Genomic DNA, 23,427 nt, shown 5'->3' with positions numbered 1-23,427 from the left:
AGGCTGTATTGCTTTCAAGTGAGAATTTCCCGAACTAACCTTGTTTTGTCTCTGACCTTTTCTCTGTGTCGCACGTCTTCCAATCAGGCTTCGTGTTCAACACTGACACACGCCCACAGAATTGCCGCAGCCAATCTCTTTTCCAGGAAAAAAAAGCCGGAAGTGGGCGGAGTCAGCTCTGAGAAATTCTTCGGTGTTGTCATCGAGCTCTTTAGTTTGGTGTGCTTTTACACTGGGGCGTGTGGGCGGAATTTAAAACATTCACAATGCGTCTCTAACAGCAGTTGTTTCCCCCCCCTCTGCCCCCTCCCCATTTTTTTCTATTGATTACTCGGGTTGTGTAAACGTATTTTTCTCGTGTAAGAAAGAAAGTTGCGTATCCTTCGAAAACGAAAACAAAAAGCCTACATTTTCATAGCTAACAAAGCTAACGCCTTTTTTTTTTTTTTTTTGTTTCGGGTTAGCTATGGAGGAGAGGAAGAAGGAGGAGGGCGAAGCGGAGATCCAGGAGCACGGCCCCGAACACTGGTTCTCCAAGTGGGAGCGACAGTGTTTGGCGGAGGCCGAACAAGGCGATCCAAACGAGGAGGAGACGGAACAGAGCCAACAGAAGCTGTGGCACCTCTTTCAGAACTCCGCCACCGCAGTAGCACAGCTCTACAAAGGTCTGTACCGACGCTAGCTGTCGTAGCTAACGCAGGCTAACCCCACCAGGGCGGAGAAAGAAAGAGAGAGACACACAAAGGGCAGTGGTTAGGCTCACTTTGTTAGCCCATCGCAGCTTTGTTTTTAACACCGCATGTCGGGTGTTGTTTTCACGGTTGTGTGCCGGGTGACACCAGAATGTGTATTCTTAAAACATTTGCGTTTCCACATTCTCGATTTACTCCACCTTGTTTTTGTTTCCTTGCTCAAACTCATGGCTGCTAATGACTGCTAACACTTCAGCCAGTCTGAAGCAGCCCGGTGTCTGAATGTTTGGGACCATGAGGGGGGGGGAGAGGTTGAATGTGCCCTGAGCTGTCACAGGTTCCTCCCAGAGAGAAACCGGATTGATAAGAAAGCTGAGGCAAACTGGCAAAGTTACCAAGCATGTCTTGCCAGCAGGTTAAGCACATTGCATGTTTGTTTTGTTTATTCCACACAACATGACTTACAGCTGAATGTTTTTGTTCGCCCTCCTTAACATTTTTTTTTTTTTTTTTTACCTTGCTCGTTCAAAATGGCGATATATAAGGAGGAGTTTACCGACCGAAAACAACTCGTTTGTTGACGGCCAAAAAAAAAAAAGCCTTGATAGTTACAAGGTGCAATAGTTAAAGAAATAGCTTTTAAAAGGTATTTTATTTCAGTGCACATTAGGATGATTATTTTTTTTTGGATGATGACCGAGTGTTGTAAGTGTTAGGAACAAGATGGCGAAAGGATTGGTCTAAATATGTTTCTTTTTTCGTCTCTGCGCAATGTTTTCACTCGACACTGAGAAATATGAAGTAAATGCTTTGTTGTGTTCAATGTTACAATTCACTCAGCAGACGCTTTAATCCAAAGCGACGTACATCACCATTCATGCACCGCCACAGTATTGCAGGATTGAGTGTTTAGCACAAGGACACATTGGACATGTTGCTCAGCTGGGGATCGAACCCTCAACTTTTCAGTCGAGAGTCGACGACGCTACCAACTGACCCACAACCGCCCGGAAGTTATGCAGATGGAGATGCCGGGGATTGAACCCAGGGCCTCATACGTGCAAACCACTGAGCTACATCCCCTGTTCAAAACCATAACAGTCCATTCAGTCATTTACTGGTTATAATATAATCTTAAATATCCTTCACCAATCGCCAGACTGGACTTTTGGAATTTAGGAAGTTGACTTAATTTGCACATTTTTGCAGCCTCTTATCTAGTGCAATCACCGTCCATAACTGAGATTGTCCTGCTTGGTTAGATGTTTCAGCCGATGTGCTTTGCATTCGTGATGCAGTCATTTAAGAGGAACTGTCTTGCACAGTCTCTCTTTGATCTGAAGATTTGATGCAGATATTAAGCACCTGGATGGATGATTGGTGGTGTAGTACTGCATAGACACCAAGTGTTTGTAGTAGAGTTTCTGTTGTAAACCCAAACCTTTGCAGTTGTATTTGTAAGCCTTGGTTTCCCTTACATCTCTATGTACACTATCTTTTATTCCTCTTAGGACCATGATAATTATTTTCTTCCCAAGCAACACATCATCATAATCTTGGTTTAAATTGTTTTTTGTGTGTGTGTGTTTTAGAAGCCCATTTGTGACAATTTATCAGACTAACTGTTGTAAATATATATTTTCAGATAGAGTATGTCAGCAGCAAGGCCTCTCTCTCTGGGTGCCCTTCCAAAATGCAGCAACAGCAGTCACTAACCTGTATAAAGGCAAGTAACAATTAATTCTATTCTGGTCTAATATATTTTACAGGATTTATTTTTGGTTTTGAATGGTGTTCTGGTAGTACTGTATGAAAATGAGATGTGTGCTTTCAAACACTGATTGTAAAAATTCTCCTGATATGTAATTAGAGAGTATGGAGGCTCGCCAACGAAGCTATGACCTGGGCATCCACTTAGGCTACCAGCGCAGGAACAAGGACGTGATTGCATGGGTTAAGAAACGCAGAAGAACTATCAGACGAGAGGACCTCATCAGCTTCCTATGCGGCAAAGTTCCACCCCCACGAACAACTCGTGCCCCGCCAAGGGTCGCCATGGTATCTGCCAGCCGACCTACACAGCCAGAGACAGGCAGCTCTGTGGAGACCGACCTGCAGCCTTTCAGAGAGGCCATAGCACTGCAAGGTAGAATGATATGTCACGTTGAGCATTGCACCTTTGCATTTTATCTAAGAGACACTAAAATTCATACAGTATGCTGTGGCTTCATTTGTATATATATATTTTTTTCTCTCTCTAGGCCTTAGTGGTGCCATGGCGAGCATTTCTGTGCGTTCTGGTCCTCCTGGTTCTCCAACTCATCCTGCCCAGCCCCTCAGTCGCCGTAGGAACGGTCTTCACGATGTTGACCTCAACACCTTCATCGCTGAGGAGATGGCACTCCACCTGGATTCCACAGCCAATCGAAAGCGAGGCCCTGCCCCGTGTAGTGATGTCATCACAGACTCACCCACGCATAAACGTAACAGGATGCTCTGAACTTTTCAGACACTACTTATCCCTCCTCTGTCCTCTCCTTGGTGGCCGACTGGACAGCTGATGAGGACTGTTGCCTTGGCCAACCTTTGAAATCTTCCTCATTTTCATCTTAGTTGCAATTCTCCAAATAAAGGAACTCCACTATTACCAACCCACATTTTCTCCCCTTCTTTATTTTTTCTCTTTTTCTTCCCTCTGTTTTGTCCCACAGCCTCTCCAGAGTAGTGCTCTCTTCTTTTAAAGAAAACTATCCTTCCTCATTATGTTTGTTTGTCTTCAGTAGATCTGACAGCAAAGTGAGCAAACATCACATTTATAATCCTTAAACTGCTGAATGTTGCTTTTAGACATTGTTTATTTAGCCGGGCTCCTTTTGTGCTTCACGGCCGGTAATCAGATAAACCGGGCTGTTGCTCACTGTTTGCAGTTCTCATCCCCCAAGCGTACTTCCTTCTCCTCTGTGGAGTGCTGGCCAAACCAGACTGGACTGAAATGTGGACTCCTCAGGAGGCTGAACCACCTCCATGCTGTATGGCTCGACTTAAAACAGTTGTCGGCGTGTGTATCTTATTCTGCTGCTGCTCTGTGTGTACGCAAATCTGACAGCAGAACTGCCACTTACTGTGTTGTTCTTTGCCTTTAAGAAAGCTGCTACAGTATCTGGTTGTGTGTGTGTGTGAGAGAGAGAAAGAGAGAGAGAGCAGTGAATGTGCTTGTAGATGCAGGGTTCTGGCGTATTCAGCGCCCACTTGATTGGGTAACTTCCTGTTTTACTTAAATTCATCCTTTTATTTTCAGTTCTTTAGTTGCTCTTTGCAGCCCAAATCAGGGTTTTATCACAAAGCAGGTCAGTCCAAGTTACACACGTAATGGTGACATTTATTACTTCCACAGTTAAGTGACACTTTGAGTCATGGGCTGACAATAGTTGGAAAATCAAAATGTGTTTTCACAAAGATTAGTACCCGTGTTCTGCTTTCCTTATTTTCTTTGCAGTTTTCCAATTGCACTGTTACTCATTGGTATTGTCATGTTTACAAGTAATCCAAATATTCACTGTGTCCCTTTGAGCAGCAAAATATATTTGACTGACTGATTTTATATTTTGCACCAATAGCAGTAACAGTGTTTAAAGCTTGCATGTTACCTATTTTGGGTTGTCATTAGTTTGTCCCTCACATAGAAGAAAACTGTCAAACCCTTTCATACCTGTGATTTCAACACAAAATATAAGTTATTCTAGAAGGCGACACAACTTTGATTATTTTTGGCAATTCAACTCATTGACTATATAGGGCGTGATGGTCCACTAAGGCTTGGGGCAAATTTCACACACTGCTTTGTGATACAATCTTGTGTAATGTGTGTAAATAACATGTAGGTGCTGTTATATGTGGTACATATTGTAAAAAGAAGTGCAAATCCATTGGGATTTCAATGTACAATTCTGACATTAAAGAAAATACAGGTGTTGAAGTTGTCTTTGAGTTTTCTCTCTGCTAGATTTTTATGTTTTGACAACTTTATTTTCATCACTTGTTTGACAAACAATTGAATCAAGTTTCAGAAACTCCTTAAGAATGATCTGACTCAAGAAAGGAAGTTTAATTAAGTAAGTAATGTAGGGATGGAACAATTGACGATACTGGGTTCACAATACGATTCTGTCACGATTTATTTTACAAAATGAGACTGTGGACAAATTATGACTGAAAAAGATTCCTTTAGGTGCTGCAAACCCACTTGCACACATTTTTTGTCTTATCTGTTATCTTCTCACCTCTTTCATTTTCTGTCTTGGGGAAGCCAAAATGCTTCCACACCTCCGATTTAAAAGACGGTGGTGCGTCATCAAGTTCAAAATCTTGCTCTACAGCTGCTGATGCTCAACATATTGAGATTAATTTTTTAAGTACCGATGTGAATCTTGACACCTTTGAATTGAATTTATGATTAATCTTTGCATCCTTACCGTAATGAGATGGAAAAAACCTGAGACTTTTAACTTTTATCTTTCCAGTACTTGTCATCTGTCTCTGTCACTCATCCATTTCTTTTCCTTAAAAGATTTCCAGTTATGCATTCATAAGATCACCAACATTTTAAGAGTCAAAGACTTACTGAAAGGACATGGTACTGGACACTGTTCCAGTTTTTCATTTTAAACTCATCAAACTCATTTGGAACAAATCCTGCAATTTGCCTTCACCACCACTTGGGGGCAACAGAATACTTAGTTTGGCTTTTTGTTTTACTTAAAGGCGCTATATGTCACTTTTTTATGTATAAATCGTTTTTTATCGCCCATTAATCAGAGAACGGTTAACTGATGTTAAAAAGTAGATGTTCACTGTGTATAAAACCTTTCCCTGGGTCTTATTTTCCACGAAAGCTTCAGGAAGTGACATTTTATGCACGTTCTCAACGTCCTCCTCACTCCACTCCGCTTACAGAGATCAACAGTACAAACTCATCCCACACTCCCGTTACAGCTAGAGGCCGCCTTCCACACACTTTTATCCGCCCTAAGAGCTCTCAAAGGCGGACAAACTCATCACACTCCCAGTCTTCACTTCCACAGCCAGAGGCCGCCTTCCACATAGCCCCTTTAACTTTGAAAATCATGATGCTAACATATAAATGCTACTGGGATTCATGGATAATAAAACATTGACAGGCAAACAAGTAATGTTTTTTGCTTTTTAGAGATCCTTTCCCCCCTAACAGGATTGTTTTATTTGCTCAGTGAGTGAGTCGTCCTTTGAGTTTCTTCTTTCCATCCTTAATTTGTTTAAATGTTATCTCTCTGCTCTCCTTGAGTGCTTTTACACAAAGTGACACAAACCCAAGCTATGATGAATCAATAAAATTAAAAAAAAGGCTGAACTTTAAGAGGCATTTAAGGAGAAACCAAGTTGAAATTGTTGAAATTGTAGCCTTTCATGAGTCATCTACGGTGACTTTGTGCTTAAGTGTGCGGTTGTAGTCGCACTGATGAGTAATTACAGGTAGTTATGTACTTCACATAGTCAGTGGAACCTTTAAACATGAGAGGAGATGAATGAGATTATAACTGACCCCGCTTAAGAGGCAGTTTTGAAAGCTTATGACCTCCTCCAAGAAGATTTGGTTTTAAGTATGTCTAATTGTCATAACCAAATGTCAAAAAGTGTTTTAGAGACATTGATTTAATTAGCTTGAAATCAAGATCATGAGCACATGAGAGGCTGTTTTCTTTTCATGGGGTTAGTGCAAACACCAAAATTAGTTTTTTATGACACCTCTCTGTCCAAATAGGCCACAGCCATTTCAACCTACACAGATATTCTCACACTTTTTCCCTTCCACTCCTACAAATTTTATACAATCTTTAGACAATTTATGCAGAAACCAACTCACAGCATTTTTGCAAAATGTGATATAATTTATCTTAATAATGAACAATGGACACAGTATCACATAACGATGTGGATCTGGACGTAGATTAAAAAGCCTCTCACTATAAAAAGAGCATCGTTTAATCTGGGCAAATGTCTGAGCCTTTAAAAGCCGTCTGAATCCTTTCTTGTTTCATGGTGCTTTGATGGGAAAACACATTTCTGATATATATATTAAAGACTGTATGTTTGCACTGGTAGCTTAAACAAAGTGAACTGTGAACTTGTTTGACCAACAGTTTTTCTTTAGATATATGTTTTATTGTTTTTCTTAAACAAATATATGATTGACTATGATGATGTATATGCCTATATCTAAATAAAGGCCTACAAGCACAGAAGATAAAATCTAAAAAATATATAAGAACGATAACCCTTATCTTTGTAAAAACAACAACGAAAACAATGTTGATTAAATTCAGATTTAAACAATTCAAATTTTGAATCTGTATAATTTGGGGACAATAACACAGTAACTGATATACACAAAGTATTCTGGCATATGGCCTGACCACAGGGCATAGAAATCAAAAACACATTCAGTGTGAAAAAAGAAGCATACTGCTTGCTGCTAAAGCTATACGACTAATCTCCCTTCAGCCTTAAAGCAAAATTACCAAATCTTTTTCTCTTTGCTGTCCCTCTGTCTATCTGATTTACGTTCAATAGGAATGAGGTTTAAATGTTCAAATACAATTTTACCCTTCCTTATACTTATTCAGAAACTTAAACTTGAATGTTTAAGTACAAATTCAAAATAATAATAACGATGGTAGAGAAACGCTGTTGCAAGTTTTTTTTTGCAACATGATAATTTCTCTGCAACAAGGCATTTAAGTTTGCTGCTCCCTTTAATTGGGTTTTATTGGATGCTTTAAGGAAATATTAAATGACTTGAAGGCCGGTAAATCTGGCTGTAGATGTTCCAGATGATGTATTTATGATTGTGGTAGATTTGGACAAATATCTGTTAGTTTTACTTGTTATTTCACGTCTTGTTATTGCATCATGTATCTTGTATTATGTTTGTATGAACCGCTTCAGCTGTGTACACTGAAAGCCTATCAGGTGAGGACACTCTTGAGAAAGACACTTTTAATCTCAATGAGCATTTCTTGGGTAGGTAAAGGTTAAATAAACAGATTTTCTAATTGCTTATAGTATAGGATACTTGCTGAAACCATTATATGATACTGTACTGGAGCAGCTGTACGGTGGTGCATTGGTTAGCGCTGTCTCCTCACAGCGAGGAGGGTTTGAATCCCTGTCAGACAGGAGCCTCTCTGTGTGGAGTCTCTCCGGGTACTCCGGCTTCCTCCCACAGTCCAAAGACAAACTCACTAGGTTAATCAGTGACTCTAAATTTACCCGTAGTTGTCAATGTGAGTGTGTCTTGTTGGCTAAAACAATTGGTCTTAAATAAATGTGAGTGAACAGATATGTTTTGGTTACTGCACTAAGTAAATGCTAAATTATTATCCAATAAGTTGATATGTATCGACAGCCTACACAGAAACTCAGAAAATGTATCAGTACATCCCTAAAAACGACCCAATTATGATGTTTCCCCAGAATTCTCTGCAGGTCAAAGGCTGCATGTCTCTTTCTGATCTGACAGCTGGTTTGACCTCTGCTCTTTAAACAAAGCACTGCTGTCTATCTCCACTACAACATATCACCTGTAGAAAACCATAAAGGAAGTGCAAAAGCTCTAACATTTGCAGGACGAAATCTACCAGGTCAGCAGTACATTTAACCCATTAAAACGCTACTGTTTGATCTCCTGACTCCTCCAGTCCATCACCACAGACAAAGATGAAGAACTGCTCTGTCTTACCACCACATCCAACGAGAATATTTGTTCTCTGTTCCCTCTGTTATCACTGTATGCCTGCTTTTGTTTCATCATGTATCTGAAGGCTTTTAAAGGCTGCTATTTGATGGAACTTTTTGGAAGAGGAGCAACGCTGACCGCAAGCTGTTTCACACTTCAAAAGAAGCGCAGTGCATGTGTGTGTGTGTGTATTTGTTTGTGTGTGTGTGTGTGTGTGTGTGTGTGTGTGTGCGTGTGTGTGTGTGTGTGTGCGTGTGTGTGAGGGAAAGAGAGAGAGAAAGAGAGAGAGAGAGAGAGAGAGAGAGAGAGGGATGAGGAGAAGCAACAAGTGTGTGAATGTTCTAGAAAAACCCCTCGAAGATGGCCATCTGGGTTGCGCTGGTATCAGCTCACACACTCATAAACACACACATATAGGTGTCTCCTAGGATGCCGTCTGGTCTGAAGGCGAATGATATGGGTGCTGCGTCTTGTGAACCATTAACACACACACACACACACACACACACACACACACACACAAATGCAAATGTGGCTTCCATCATAGCAATTGTGTTGCCTTCTTGGGCTTGATCATTAGGGAGTCTTCAATAGCAAACAGCTGGCAATCGATGATGCACTAGTTATTCCTACACACACACACACACACACACACACACACACACACACACACACACAGACACACGCACGCACATGCACACGCACGCACTCACACACACACACGACTGATGGTAATGGTGCACCAGGTTGCGCTAATTGATAGAGGACAGCGTGCTTATACACTTACACACAACACACATACACTAGCACATTAACACATTAGCACATTAGCACATGCACATAAACAGAAGCCAATCAGGCAGGCTGAGAATGTGTCCCCAGAGAGAGATGGAGAGAGGAGGTGGTGGAGGAGACTTGGGAGGCGGAGAGGTGGAGGCAAAGAGGGGTTAAATACTCCCTTGAGACAGCTGCTAGGAGTCAAGCCTTTGGTTTTTGGTGCACATGATAGGTGAAGAGTCCCTGGCGTGCATGAAAACACAAGGGCTTAGAGACTAACTCCTATTTAGGGGGGGCTGCTGTTTATCCTCTGTAAAAGGAGCCCCCCTCGACCACCTTTTCTCCCAAACATAAACATGTTTAAACACACACACACACACCAGATCTTCAGAGCTCCCTGCGCACCATCATGTCCCTGTCTTCAACAAATGCCATGAAAAAAAACCCACAAGCTGATCACCATAGCAACACGTTACATATCTTCCAGCAATATTTATCCAACCAGGAGAGGGAGGGGTTGTGGTGGTGGAGGTTGAATGGAGAAAGGAGGTAGAGGTGGTGGTGGTGGTAATGACGGTGGTGTGTGTGTGTGTGTGTGTGTGTGTGTGGGGGGGGGGTCGTGATGCAACTCTAAAAAAAAAAAATTAACGGTCATTAAAGCAGAAGGGTTGCAGTTTGTGTGTTTAACCACAAGGCGGCAGCAACATCCAGCGCAGGAGGAGGAACAGCAGCATCTCCAGGCATCATCAGTTCAGGACCAGTGGCTTTGAGTCATGTGCCATGCAGGGCTTACAGGCTTTAGGTTTTTGTCCCAAAGCAAATACTACAACACTGGAATATTCCACTTTTTTATTGCATGGTGCGTTGATGAGTGAAATTGGCTTTTTCTCCTGGTACAGAAGCAAGAACTGCTGGAAACATCCAAAACAGGAATAAGCAGCCCTAGTGCATTCTTAAAAATTAAGTAACATCCACCAGGGGGGTGCTTGGCATGCATTAAAGGATGTCGGAAATGATTGAAGAAAAATAAAATGAATGGAGGGGCAAAAAGGGAGCAGGAATGATTGCAAGGTCCCCCTCTTCCCCCAAGCCCTAGGATTAGATGTGCTGCTGGCGGCAGACGGGTTTGGGCTTGATTCTTTAATGTGTGTGCAGAGTGTGTATTGTGTGTGTGTTCCTTGTGTGTGGGTTTATTTTTTGGGCTCAGGAAACAGGTTAAGCAAGGAGGGGGGGGGGGGGTGGAGAAGAGAGAATAAAAGGAGGAAGTGAGGAAGAGGAGAGGAGGGAACAAGATGAAAGGATGTAGGTGAGTCTAGGAGGATAGAGGAGGCCTAAATCCTCGATGAGCTCCTGCAAGAGAGCAAAAAGAGCAATGATGATGTGAGAAAAAGGGAAAATGTAGAAAAACAGAAGGGAGTCACAGTGTATGTGTCTGAGAGAGGAGAGAGAGAGAGAGAGAGAGAGAGCGAGAGAGAGGGCGAGGTAAAGGGAGAGAGATGTACACAAGAGAAGAGGGGGTAAAAAGTGTAAGTGCAGCATGAGTCTCCCTGCTCACAGGTTTTTATAGAAAAAACCAACAGGAGCTGACAAGAGTCTGATAGGATCGGCTCCTCTATGTGTTCACTCACTCATATACACCCACACACTTGCCCTCACACACACACTTACAGTCCCACTTGCCCTCTCTTCAGCACTGCTCCATTTTCCACTATTCTGTGCATGAAGTGATATTTCGTTTTGGTACATTTTAAATTTTTTAGCAGGCTTTACCTGGTGTGACTCTGTGAGCCATTAGCCATCAACAGCACTCGGCCTGAGCAGAGCCTCTACAGGTCGATTGTTCAAATCCCCCGATAACTTAAAAAAAAACAGTGAGCCTGCAAAACAGAAACCGTTGTTTTCAGGCATAGTTTCAAACACTGCCTTGTATGTTCTTACTCTTGAGTTCAAGGACATAAACATTAACTTAGGCTTGTTGTTGTTATTTTTGTTTATAAGCATTGAAGTAATTGAACAAACCTGCATCAGTACAAACTTCTTCATCCTTAAAGTGAGATCATAGCTGATCATGAAAGCTTTTTTTAAATTTGTGGTGTTGTAAGTTCCTAATGTATTTCGTGTTTAATGTAGCAAAATGACAAAAACACTTAAAATAGTTTGCAGTTTTATGTCAACACCAGGCTTCGCTGCTTCTCTCAGTATTATATCATTGTTTTGTTTTAATCATTCTGGCAGGGGGCATTTTTTGCTCCATACTAGATAGCCAACAACAGTAGACACATGACAGGAAATGTGGCAGTAGAGAGTGAGACATTGTGCCTAATGGTCGGCGCCTCAGCTCCTGCACCGCCAGGACCTGTCATTTTCTATCACTGTAATATCTGTGTGTTTCTGACCGTTGGTCAAACATGGCATGCCATTTGACAACAGCACCATGGGCTCTGGGAACTAGTGATGGGCTTTTTTTCTGTTTCACATTTTACATTAAAAGCATACAACAATTAATTTAAACAGCAATCTGCTAATTTGTAATGTAAGTAACCAAAGGGGTGATTTAGAAACATCCTCATAAAAACTCTAATCATGGAAGGGACATAAACTTTTAACCTAATGAGGTGTGGTTGACCCCGTTGCTAGGTATGACACATTCTTTCTTTTTGCATAGGACAGTGAAATCAAATAGGCCCAATAGAATCTAGTCAGACATTGTGATGAACACTATGAAATGTACATCTCTTGAATTAATTGTAAGCTGTACTTTAAAAAAAATATAGCCTACAAAATGTTTGAAAACGCATTCCCACAGGAACAGTATCGTCTTCATATGCTGTAAATTACATCAGCATATGAAGAGTCCTTAATCAGCGATCAGATGCACGTGGAGTAATCCCTTTTAGAGGGACTCAATGTGCATGCCTCACTTTGCAGTGAATGAAGTCCAAGATGGATTGAAACGTCTGCATAAATAGTCTTTTCAGCCCAACCATGATTCTAAAAAATATTCTCCCATCTGTACTCCTTTTATTCTCTATAAAAATACCTTCCTTATATTTATTTTCTGTTTATTTACCATGCTGTTCATTTTTGTACTTCATTTAATTTATATTCATTTGAGGCAGAGCTGTAATTGCTGGTGTGCTCACCTAGTTCTCTGTCTTTCATGCCATTTCCTGCTTTAAGAACTCCTAAGCCTGTTAAAAGTCCTCCTCTCTAATCCTAAAGGTTTTCACTTTAGGAGCTTTCTTTAGGATGCTTTGTGAATAAGTTTAATATTTAAAATGATCTAGCCTTAACTTTAAGGGGAAGTTCTTAGAAAATGTCAAGATTCTCAGAATTTTCTAAGAATTTCGTCAATAGAGGAGCAACTCTTTGTACTTAAATTTTGGCCCTGCTGCCACACTGCAAGGGTTGCCCATTGTCACTGATTCTGTTTGTGATTTTCATGGACAGGATCTCAAGGCTGAGCTGGGGGGAGGAGGGTTTTAGGTCTGGGGACCTCAAAATCTTGTTCCTGCTTTTCTACTCCTTTGCATCAAAAGGTGCCAGTTGAGCTGATTCGGGTATCTGTTTGGGATGCCTCCTGGACGCCTTCCTTTGGAGGTTTTCCGGGCACGCCCAACTGGGAGAAGACCCTGTGATAGACCCAGAGCTCACTGGAGGGATTATATTCACATCTGGCCTGGATACGCCTTGGAATCTCACAGGAGGCAATGAAAAACAATGGGAGAGGGATGTCTGGGTTGACTTGCCTGCTGCCACCACGACCCAGCCTCAATAAGTGGAAGAGGCTTTAGCCAACCCAGCTGTCATTGGATGAGAAGCAGGGTACACCCTGGACTAATCACCAGTCAATTACAAGGCTGACATATAGAGAAAGACAACCAGCCCTTTTGAGATAACGATTGGGCATAAACAAAGAAACTTGTAATTCTTAGAAGTTCTACTGCCTAAACTCAGAATATTTTCATCAGGGACAAAAACAGCTTGCAACTTCACTGTTTCCTTAAGTTCTACTGCCTTTATCAACACCATTTACAGCAGCAACAGTCAGCCCTTTACATAAGAAACACACTGTATAGTCAAGATTCAATAATACAATTTGACTTACCTTTGACTCAACACAACTTCTTACCTCTGAAATTCACCACATGTCTAAAATGTAATCCTAATCTAAGTTACATCCTTTTTTTTTTGCCTCACTATAGGTACTTGCTGAAATCAATTTTACTGTGTTTGTTTCCAGTGACAAATAAACTTGATATTGAACTTTAAAGAGATATTTCCCAGAGGAGCTGGTGGAGACCAAAGCACTCGACTGAAATATTGCACAGAACATTGGACCTGACATTCATCAGGTTGCTCGAAACATGACTGCCAGCTGAATTTGTCAGTATGCATAAAACTAACAATTTATAGTTTGTTCACCTGGCTGACATGGATGTAGTTGCTCTGAGTTGCACCGTGGAAAGAGAATGAGGTGTGACAAATATTGAAATGCATGGTGTTTAAGGCAACCTTTTCTCAAGGGTCATCGTACAAACACCTGTGTTAATATGTCAGTGTTGTGTTTCTGGCTTGTCCCCAAGTGGCCTGAAAACATTGACTGCAAATAACCCAAGAAGCTGCTTGTTGATATGAATGCTGAGTGAAGCTGCTCAAAGAAAAAAAAACACAGTGAGATAAAGGGAATTCAACAGAAAGGTGTGAGCAGAAAAGGTCCAGTGCAGGAGGAGCTCACATTCGTGTGTCGGGAAGCATCAGAGTAGTACAGAAAAAATCCTTTTGGTGACTCAGGATGAGGAGGCAGATCAGACTCTGCTCTGCTCAGCAGGTATGGGGACCCACTGATCCTGAGCGAGATTACTATTTTGAAAGTGGGAGGAAAATTTCCAGGAACTTGAAAACCTGCCAGACATATAATTTAGGAGGTAGTATTTGAGGATTCAAAAGAGTCTGAGTCCATTTTCCCTGGTGGAGGTCAGTAAGAAAGCTTATTAGTGGAAAGGGCATAATTTTCACTTCAGCTTTGGGGGAGAGATCTACAGGGAACGACTCAATTTACTACAATTATATTCATCATGGTGAGAGCCCTGTGCTCTAAATGGGGCATTATTCATGTGGCTAATACTTTATGTCTGGATATTAATATGACATACTGCCCTGAACAGTGAACTCAGAAAGAGGGTTGGGAACATTAACACATTGGCAAACGATATCTTGGCACATTTCAAATGACTAATGGATGTTGTCAGTTTATCGGTAGTATAGTAAAAAAAAAAAAAAAAAACATTTGCTGTTTTCTAAATTCTTTTGTGTACAGGGCTCCATGGTTGGGGACTGGTGCCCCTGACCCAATAATCAATTCCAGCTCCAGGACAGGTGGTATAGTGGATGGATATTTTGCAGTTATGCAGCTTTCACATTCAGGAAGGATTCACATGGATTCAGGAAGAGGTTGTACGTAAGAGAAGGTGCAAACACCTTCTGAGTAGAAAGTGGGAAACTTATGTGACTCCGCTACTCACACAGTTCTTACTCACAGTGTTGCCATCTCCTTTTTTGAGTGTGTACCTTTACCAGCTGGCTCCCGACCCTGTACCTGGAACTGTCTTCGTTCCTGCCTTCCTGTCTCTGAACTGTTTGTGTCTGTAAAGATTACTTAATTACGTAACATGGTAAGTTATCTGGACCCACTGCCCACTCAACCACGTCACCGGCTTGGCCCTCGACAGAACCGTCCACCTTCTTTGAAACGCTTTCAAGACACTGATAGTACACCAAGCTGAACTGAAATATGTACATTCCTACCTGCTTAACCCTATACTAGCCAAAATGAAAATTGAAAGTTACTTCTTTCGATCTCTATCCAAGTGTGGGGGGCACTTACATTAGTTACACTCTTATTTTGAATATTTAGTTAAGTGTCTACCAGGTATATTAATGTAAAAAATAATTAAACAAACAGTAGAAATTTGATCGTGCCGATAACTAATTCATAAAGTTCAGATATATTCCCAAGTTTATTGAACTCTGGAAAGCTAAGACAAACACGTCCTCACTCCAACTCCAAACATAAGTGGATCATCTCATCTCAATATTCTACTATATTCTATAAGTGTTCATGATGGATAGGCCGGGTCTTTGTAATATAGCAATAAGTAAGGTCTTTTACCTGGTTTTTGTAACATAACAATAAGTAAGGTCTTTTTACCTGCTCTTTTGTAATGTTAAAAGACAAAGAGTAAGGTATTTTACCTGCTTTTTGAAAAGTGTCTTGAGATAACACTTAACATAACACGCTATACAAATAAAAATGTATTGATTGATTGATAAAGAGAACACATTTGTATCACCATAAATTCAAGTTGGTAAAGCAGTTTTAATTGGTATTTTATTCAGACATCAAATGTCAAATATTAGAAAAACTAGATGGAAAGGGTTGCTTCTAGTGTTGAGCATGAAGACAATCATCCCTTAAATTCTGCAGCACCCCTTGGCTTTGAGGAGCTTATTAGGGACTTTAAGCACATTATTTAGCTGTCCAACCACATCTTTACTGTTTTGGTTCACTCTCACTGCTCACATAGCATTATTTTCAGCCGCAGTAGAAAGCTATTTTTAGATTCATATGTCTAAAAAAATTAAAAACCTACCTGCTAAGCACCAAATGGCAAACAGGCAAAGTTAGCAATAGCTGCTGAACATAAAGGAGCACCTAAATGTGTCTGATTTTTCCCTCAGGGGTTGTGGAGAAAAAAAACAGAGCCTCAAGAAAGACATACATTTGCCGGGTTTCCAGAAACACAACTCAGAATAAAGGATAATTAAGCTTTGTAATGGCTGGTTGTTGAAACTGCATCAACTTAAGTTGTTTTAATAAAGTTTCCAATGTTCACAAGTGGCCAAAATAATATTGATCTCATTAGCCTTCATTATAAAATTCATGTTTGCTAATGTTTACTAGCGTTAGCATCTAAATTACAGTGTTACAAGTTACATTGTGGCTGATGTGCTGCCAGTAACTGTACTGTATTTAGAAAATGTTAGCTTCTTTATCAGATGAGATAGATTTCAACTGTAATCTATCTGCTGTGATAACTGAAAGGCAAAGATAAACTCTCTATGATGAACTTATTGGTCTGCTGTGCAGCTGTGAGAGCGACCATAATGTTTGGAGCACAGCCTGTAGGGTCTCTCTGTCTGTTTCTCTTTCTCTCAGACATTTGAGGAGTGGGGAGATTGCCATGGACACTCTATAGAGTTAATTGAAGGGGATAAATGATTTATATGAAATATTGGGGATGACAAGTCTCCTTGTCTCCTCATAGAATTCCACCTGGGGCAAGAGGAAAGTACGGGGGAGGATGAGATGTATCCTGACATGCTGTTATGCTTAAAGGATAACTTCTGAATTTTTCAAGTCTATCTTTATACAATGCTCATGCTTTAAGAGCATGTACGGTGTAAAGGTTACTTGTCGCTGTAATCATTTCCCCTTTTCATGCTGGCTGAATAGAGCTGTGACTCAGGTGAGAGACAAAATCCAACACCCCCCCTCATCTCCTCCAGTCCAGATGTTGAAGTGTCCTTACAAAGATTCAGTTCAACCCCAAATTACCCCTGGAAGACACATGTGTCATCACTGTGCGTATTAAAAAGAGATCCTGAGGAGAAAGTTGGCACCTTGAATAGACGCTTCACCCATCAATTTATGTATTATGTGACTGACATGTAGAATAAACCATTTTGAGTGCTCCAAAGACTAGAAAGATGCTGTAAAAGTTTGGTCCTTTTGTAGAAGAAAGTTTAGCAGGAGTTAAGCTCTTAACAACATCTAAGAACACTCAGGAGCTCTCTTGCACATTTCAATGTTGATATGCCCTGCAGTGCAAAATTATACGTTACTGTTTCTACATTAAGCACCTTTAAGCCACTGGAAACCCAAATCCACAAAAAGGTTGTAATTTATTATCCTATGTACATAATATCAACTCTCTACAAGTATTAGAAGTTACCTTCCAACTGTTTAGGAGATTTTGTCATTTAAGTTTTTTTTAAACATTTTTAGACATTGAGTGTTACAGTAAGTGGGCGTGTCAGCTCTGGAATTTATTACGCAATACATTTTAAACTAATAATAACAACATACATGCATGACCCCCACCTGATTTAAGTTGTACTTCTTCTGGTGTGCATCCTTTTTTTGTGTGATCAACTTTATTGAAATGTTTTATACAAGATGCTTGTGCATCAAGAGCTTCAACAACAAACTCCTGCTTTCCTTCAAGGTCACGGTTCCAGGATTTAGTCACCCTCAGAGTTTTGGCACTTTGGAGATTAAATTATCATTATGAATGGTAGACAACAGTCTAGTAGTCTTTTTCCAAAAGTTAGTACAAGTGTCCAGTGGATAAAGGCAATTCCCAAGGAACTCCTAAAGCACAAACTGATTTTCTCAATTATAAATACAAGAATCATGAAAACCCAGGAGGGAATATCGATCCTTAAGCTGTTGAAATGAAAGCAGTCCATCTCTATTATACAAATCTAGAAGTCTAAGAACTCCCCCAGAGGCCGAGCTTTAACTGTAATATGAGACAGAGTTCTGGCGGTTCCAGCGATAACGCAAAAAGAAATGGAGAAAGCAGGCAGCCTTGATGGGTACCACCTCATAAGGATTTAGACAGGATGCCCTCAGTTTGAACAGCTGCATATGGATTAATATAACGTGTTTTTATCTTACATATACCAAATATATCTATTTATCCAAATTCCTCAACACCTGCCCACAGATATTCCCAACCAACCCTATCAAAGGTGTTTGGGCATCTAAACTGAAAACTGCGGCAGGTTGCTCATTTGATTCTGATGCACAAATAATGTGAAGAAGCTGTCAGATCTGTCATGCAAGTCTTCCTTTTGGAAATAGTTTTTTCCCCTTAGTGAATTAATTTACCCACAAGTGGCTCCAGTCGTTGAACTAACGTTTAAGCAAAGAGCTTTAATTCTGTTGTGATAATTATCTATTATCTATTATTATTGTCTATGATATAGGCCTATAAATTTGTTTTGTATCCACAAATGAAGTTACCAAATATCTTGTAGGCCTAATAAAATCAGACTATTTGGGTTTCTTTTGGATTAGTACTACATCCAAATAAGAAGTACTTCAGTGTTTGTAACTTGGCCTCCAGTGCACAATCATTGGAAGAATTTAATCTAGGCATTCTCGATGTCTTTCTGCTTCTCTGTTTGATCCAGGGCAACTTCTGTGTGTTTGCACACGTTCCTGCAGTCTCATGCCCTTATATAGGCATAGAAGGGCTTTTTTCCCTATATGCTAAATAGGAAAAATGAGCATGAGCTTCCAAGACATGGCATTCATCCATTTAAGAAAAAAAGAGAAAGATATGCACACTGTTCCAATAGCAATTTTTCGCTCTCTATTCTGTTTTTGAAATCGTCAATTTAAGAACATACTTTAAGTGCAAATAATTCCACTGTTTAAGTACAAGTATTTGATCAAGTTTTTCTTAAGGACAAATGCATGAAAAAAATCAGCTGTGAAGATATTGGTGAGATATTGATGAATGAGATCTAATGTTCCCTTATTAAATTTCCTCAGAGCTTTTGAGGGCAGAAGGCAGCAATTTAAGAGACACATCCAAGATGACTGACCTTTCAAATACATATTGACAAAGAAGGAGGACTGTGAAATCTGGCTCCCAAGTATAGGGAGAAATAGGAGTGGAAAGGACAGATTTAAAGCGACCGATTTATATTTTGCTTACTAAACCGCACTCCAGTTAATGTTGCATTTTATAATTTCTCAGTTTAGCAAAGTTATTGTACCACACTTTTGCATCATATTTTAGACAATAAACTTCTGTGTTCGAATTATTAATGTAAGCTGTCGCTAAACTAAACAATGCATAGGACTTCAGAAACTTCAAGTCCCAATCCTTCAATTTAGGCAGATGTACTAATGTGACCTGACATCAAAGCTGAGTCCATGTCAAAGTTTATGAACCTCATCACTTTTTTACTTGGTGTCAGGCCTCATTGCTTACAGGACAAATGTAATTCAAATATGCTGTGGATTCTACAGAGACTCTAACACCAGGGAGGATTCTATAATTCAACTCAATTCATTTAGCAGATGCTTTTGTCCAAAGCGACATACATGTAATAGCAAGTTGACACAAGCAAACATCTACTGTAGAGATGAAAAAACGTAAAAAGTAACTACTAAAGAACAGCTTTAAGTCCGATTGGATACAGGTCTGGTTGCTGGAGAGGTGCTAGGACACTTCCTGAGTACTGCAGAGGTGCCCTTGAGCAAGGTGCTGAGTAGCAGGGTGTAGCAGCCCCACTCTGACATCTCTCCACTAATGCATGTCCACAGTTCCTATTTGTGCATGTGTGATTCAAGCCTATGTGTGAGAAGTATGTCTCTCAATACAACCAGAGTTTCCCTCAGGGATTAACAAAGTATATAAACATTTAAAAAATCAACCTCAAATGCCTTGGACCTTTCTGTTAACCCCCATGCCCTGCTGTCTTGAATCTGTCTCTTTCTCTGTATTGTCTGATACAGTACGTCATTTGCATCCAACAAATTGCCCTGTAGAACAGTGGTTCTCAAATGTCTAACTTCAGGACCCACCACCAACATCTTAATGCGAAATCATGACCCACAATTTTATATTTTTTAACAAATAAGATTTGTGTAGTGTAAAACCATCAGGACATAAGACAGTACAAAACATGTGACAGAGCAGAGTGATGGAACAAAGCAAATATGCTCTAAAAGTGCTTCATAGTCTTTTTGACACCATTTTTTTTCCAACCGCACATTATCGACCCACTGAAAATGACTCTGCAACCCACTTATGGGTTCCAACCCACCAGTTGAGAAACACTGCTCTAGACAGAATCCCTTCTCAGTTGTTAAAAAAGGTTTTAAATACAGTTAGACCGAGTAACCCTATCTTCTATCAGAATGTGTAATGTCCGCTTTTACACATGCTGTAGTTCAGCCCCTTATCAAAAAGAAAAAGTTTGACTCCTCTGCCCTGTCTATTCAGGCCAATCTCTTGTCCAAAGTATTGGAGAAAGTAGCCCTCAGTCAGCTACAGTCATTTTTATAGTACAATGACTTCTTTGAAAAAAAAAACAGTCAGGCTTTGAACCCCACTATAGCACAGAATTAGCATTGTCGAGAGTTTTAAATGATCTGGTATGTACTGTTGATTCCGGGGACTCTACAGTTCTGGTGCTGTTGTACCTGACCACAGCCTTTGACAAGGTATGATCACTGGATCTGTCTTTCAAACTCAGAGCAGTGTGTAGGCATCAGAGTCACTGTCCTCAAATGGTCACGAGTTCTAACCTTAGAGATAGGAGTTTCTCAGCCCACCATAGGTGAATATTCCTTGGCTGCAGCTCCACTAACTTGTGGGGTCCCGCAAGGGTCCATTTTGGGCCCTGCCCTCTTTTTATTGTATTTGCTGACCTTAGGATCATCTTTAAAAAAGCACAATATTCCTTTTAATTTCTGAATTTACAAACTAAATATATGGAATCAATGCACTTATCTGTAAACTGGCTACAATATATTACAACTGGGATGGACTGGAATTTTATTAATCTCAGTGAAAAATAGACTGAGAATGTTATATTTTGTCGACATAATAACAAATAAACTGAATGACTAATCCCTTAATTGCCCCTGCATATGTGTTTTTATTTATTATAGCCTATATAAACCAGTTACTCACAACGAATTTTCAATATAAGTAACTGAATATCTTTGATGAAGTAAACTTAGCCATGTAAATGAATATAATTTTAGAGGTACTGGTAGCTAGTCCACTTCATTTTATAAGTAGCTTGCCCAACACTGCACATATAATTTTTTTGGAAGAAATTGGTGCAGTAAACAAGCACAGTGTTGGACACATTCTATTTTTACACCTGTGCAACTCCTGGATAATCACAGCAGAAAGAAGCTGTGACTGTCAGATTCTGGTGTTAGGTTCAGAATGGTAAAAAAAGAAAAAAGAAAAAGGGTGATGCTGACTCTACTGTCCGAAAAACCGAGATGCTCTGCCATTTTTGTCTTTGTGAACACTCTTTTTTTTCAGTACACTTTTGCCTCCAGGTCCTCGGGAAGGATTGCTGTAAATAAAACTACACTCAAATGTTGATCTTTCGACTCAGGAGGCACTGTGTTGAATTCTGACCACAGAGCAGTGGACCAATAGTTTTTCCTCACACAGATAACAAAGGAGTTCAGGGAGTTTGATAATCTTGCGTAAATGTATTTTGTGGATTTAGAAACGGCTTATCCCTGTTTTCCCCAGGGTATCCTGTCAGAGGTACTGCAGGAGTGTCAGGTGGCGCGGTCAATGCTATGAGCCTTCAGTCGTCTTACCCTCACAGACAGAAAGCTGTGTTCACTCTCCTGGCGTCAAATCAACCTAAACCCTGAAATCCCACAGGAGTGATGGAAAAAGTTGGAGGAAGATTCCTTAGGAAGTTGCCAAGAGGAAGTCGTGTAGTCTCCTCTGATCAGGATATAGAGGATCGGTGGGTTCATAGAAAATGTATGTAACATAATGAGTTTTTCCACAATTATCGAACCCTGAGCTATCCACACAGCCAAGACAAGTAGTTTCATTTTAAGTGGCAAGTCACAACAGCAGTTATCTCAGGACATAAAGAGCAGGTTTACACCAGATTATTATAATATTCATTCCAGAGACTCAACTTAATCCACCATGAGCAAGCTATTGGCAACAGTGGAAAGGAAACATTTCATTTAAACAATCAGAAACTTCAGGCAGGTCTAGAATTTATTCTTTGTATGAGTTACCACAGAGACCCACATGAATCCACCATAAGCAAAAACTTTGCAACAGTGAAAAGGAAAAAAAACTTCTTTCTAGGCAGAGGCCTTGAGCAGTATCATTCATTGGTGTACAGCCATGTGCCTTAACTCTTAAAGGGATAGCTCGATATTTTAAACTGCCTGTGTATGAGGTACTTGTCAATATAATGTATATACACCATACCTATATAGCACACCACATACATGTTCTTCAGCCAGAAGTGCACTGATCAGCTGTTTGGGTCTGCAGGCTTCTAAAGAGACAACAAATCAAAACTTAAAAGCAAACTATCCCTTTAAAAAAATAATTTTCAGCATACTGTGCATTTTTCCCAATTGTTAACACAAATTAAAAGACATTTATATTTTTGTAGTGCCCAGTCACAACAAAAGTATCCAATGCCCTTTTACAATAGATCTATACTATACTCTTTGTTTTATTCTTAACAGAGACCCAACATTAATCCACCAGTTAGAGAGCACTTGGAAACAGTGGCAGGAAAGAAAAACATAGTTTTAGGCAGAAACCTCTAGCAGAACTAAACTCATATAGTTCACAGCAGAGGTGTGGACTCGAGTCACATGACTTGGACTCGAGTCGGACTCGAGTCACAGATGTCCTCCGGTCAGAGTGGGAGTAACCCTTGGGCGGCCCCCCTCTCTTGCAGCTGATAAAAGTTCAGACTTAGCTCTGTTTTGGTTCTTGCTTCTTGCTTGCTTCTCTTCGGGCTTTAGTTCGAATCACCTTAAGACTTTTGCGCTGTAGAGAGACGAATCTCTACTGAAACTTTTCTTCATAAACCTTCAGCGCACATGTTTTGAAACATCAATTATTTTGGCTCAAGCAAGGCTTTTGAACTTTCTTCTCTAAAGTCTTTGCTCTTCAATTTTGAACGCCAATTTCTTTATTTGGGTTCATCGAGATGGCCATCTGGTTAATCTGAATTGGAAATAGACGTATCAAAAGACTCTTTAATATTTTTCCTGTTGGATCCACTTGGAGTTGATGAAGACACAACCATGACGGCTGAACTGCCATTTCACCTCCATCCACTGCATAATCCGACCCAGCTGCTGCGGCTTCTAATCTGGCCCTCTGTTTCATCTATACCTTATTGTTAACCATTTCTATATTACATTTTACACATAAAATTCAGAACTTTGTCTGTGTGTTTTCTGATTTAAAATTTCTAGAACTTACTTCTTTCAAGATATGAAACTGACTGATTAATTAATTACTACAAGTAATATTAATTTCCTTACTCTGTGAGGTGTCGCCCTTTCTGAAACCGAGG

The 23,427-nt window shown here is 40.2% G+C and overlaps 1 protein-coding gene across 2 annotated transcripts; it reads left to right on the top strand.

The window, feature by feature from the left end:
* The first annotated feature begins 223 nt into the window (after positions 1 to 223).
* hapstr1b (HUWE1 associated protein modifying stress responses b) lies at positions 224 to 4,668 on the top strand. 2 transcript variants are annotated; one of them, XM_029278432.2, is made up of 5 exons: positions 224 to 359; positions 465 to 665; positions 2,338 to 2,418; positions 2,563 to 2,838; positions 2,954 to 4,668. In XM_029278432.2, the coding sequence occupies exons 2-5, from the start codon at positions 467 to 469 to the stop codon at positions 3,190 to 3,192; spliced, it is 795 nt and encodes a 264-aa protein (XP_029134265.1). In that variant the 5' UTR covers positions 224 to 359; positions 465 to 466; the 3' UTR covers positions 3,193 to 4,668. The 2 variants fall into 2 exon arrangements, with proteins under 2 accessions (XP_029134265.1, XP_020495392.1); XM_020639736.3 differs by having other exon boundaries at positions 228 to 665.
* The last annotated feature ends 18,759 nt before the right edge of the window (positions 4,669 to 23,427 follow it).

Source organism: Labrus bergylta, chromosome 1 (genome assembly GCF_963930695.1).
Source record: "Labrus bergylta chromosome 1, fLabBer1.1, whole genome shotgun sequence".
Lineage (NCBI taxonomy): Eukaryota > Metazoa > Chordata > Actinopteri > Labriformes > Labridae > Labrus > Labrus bergylta.
This window is presented reverse-complemented; position numbering and strand designations above follow the sequence as displayed.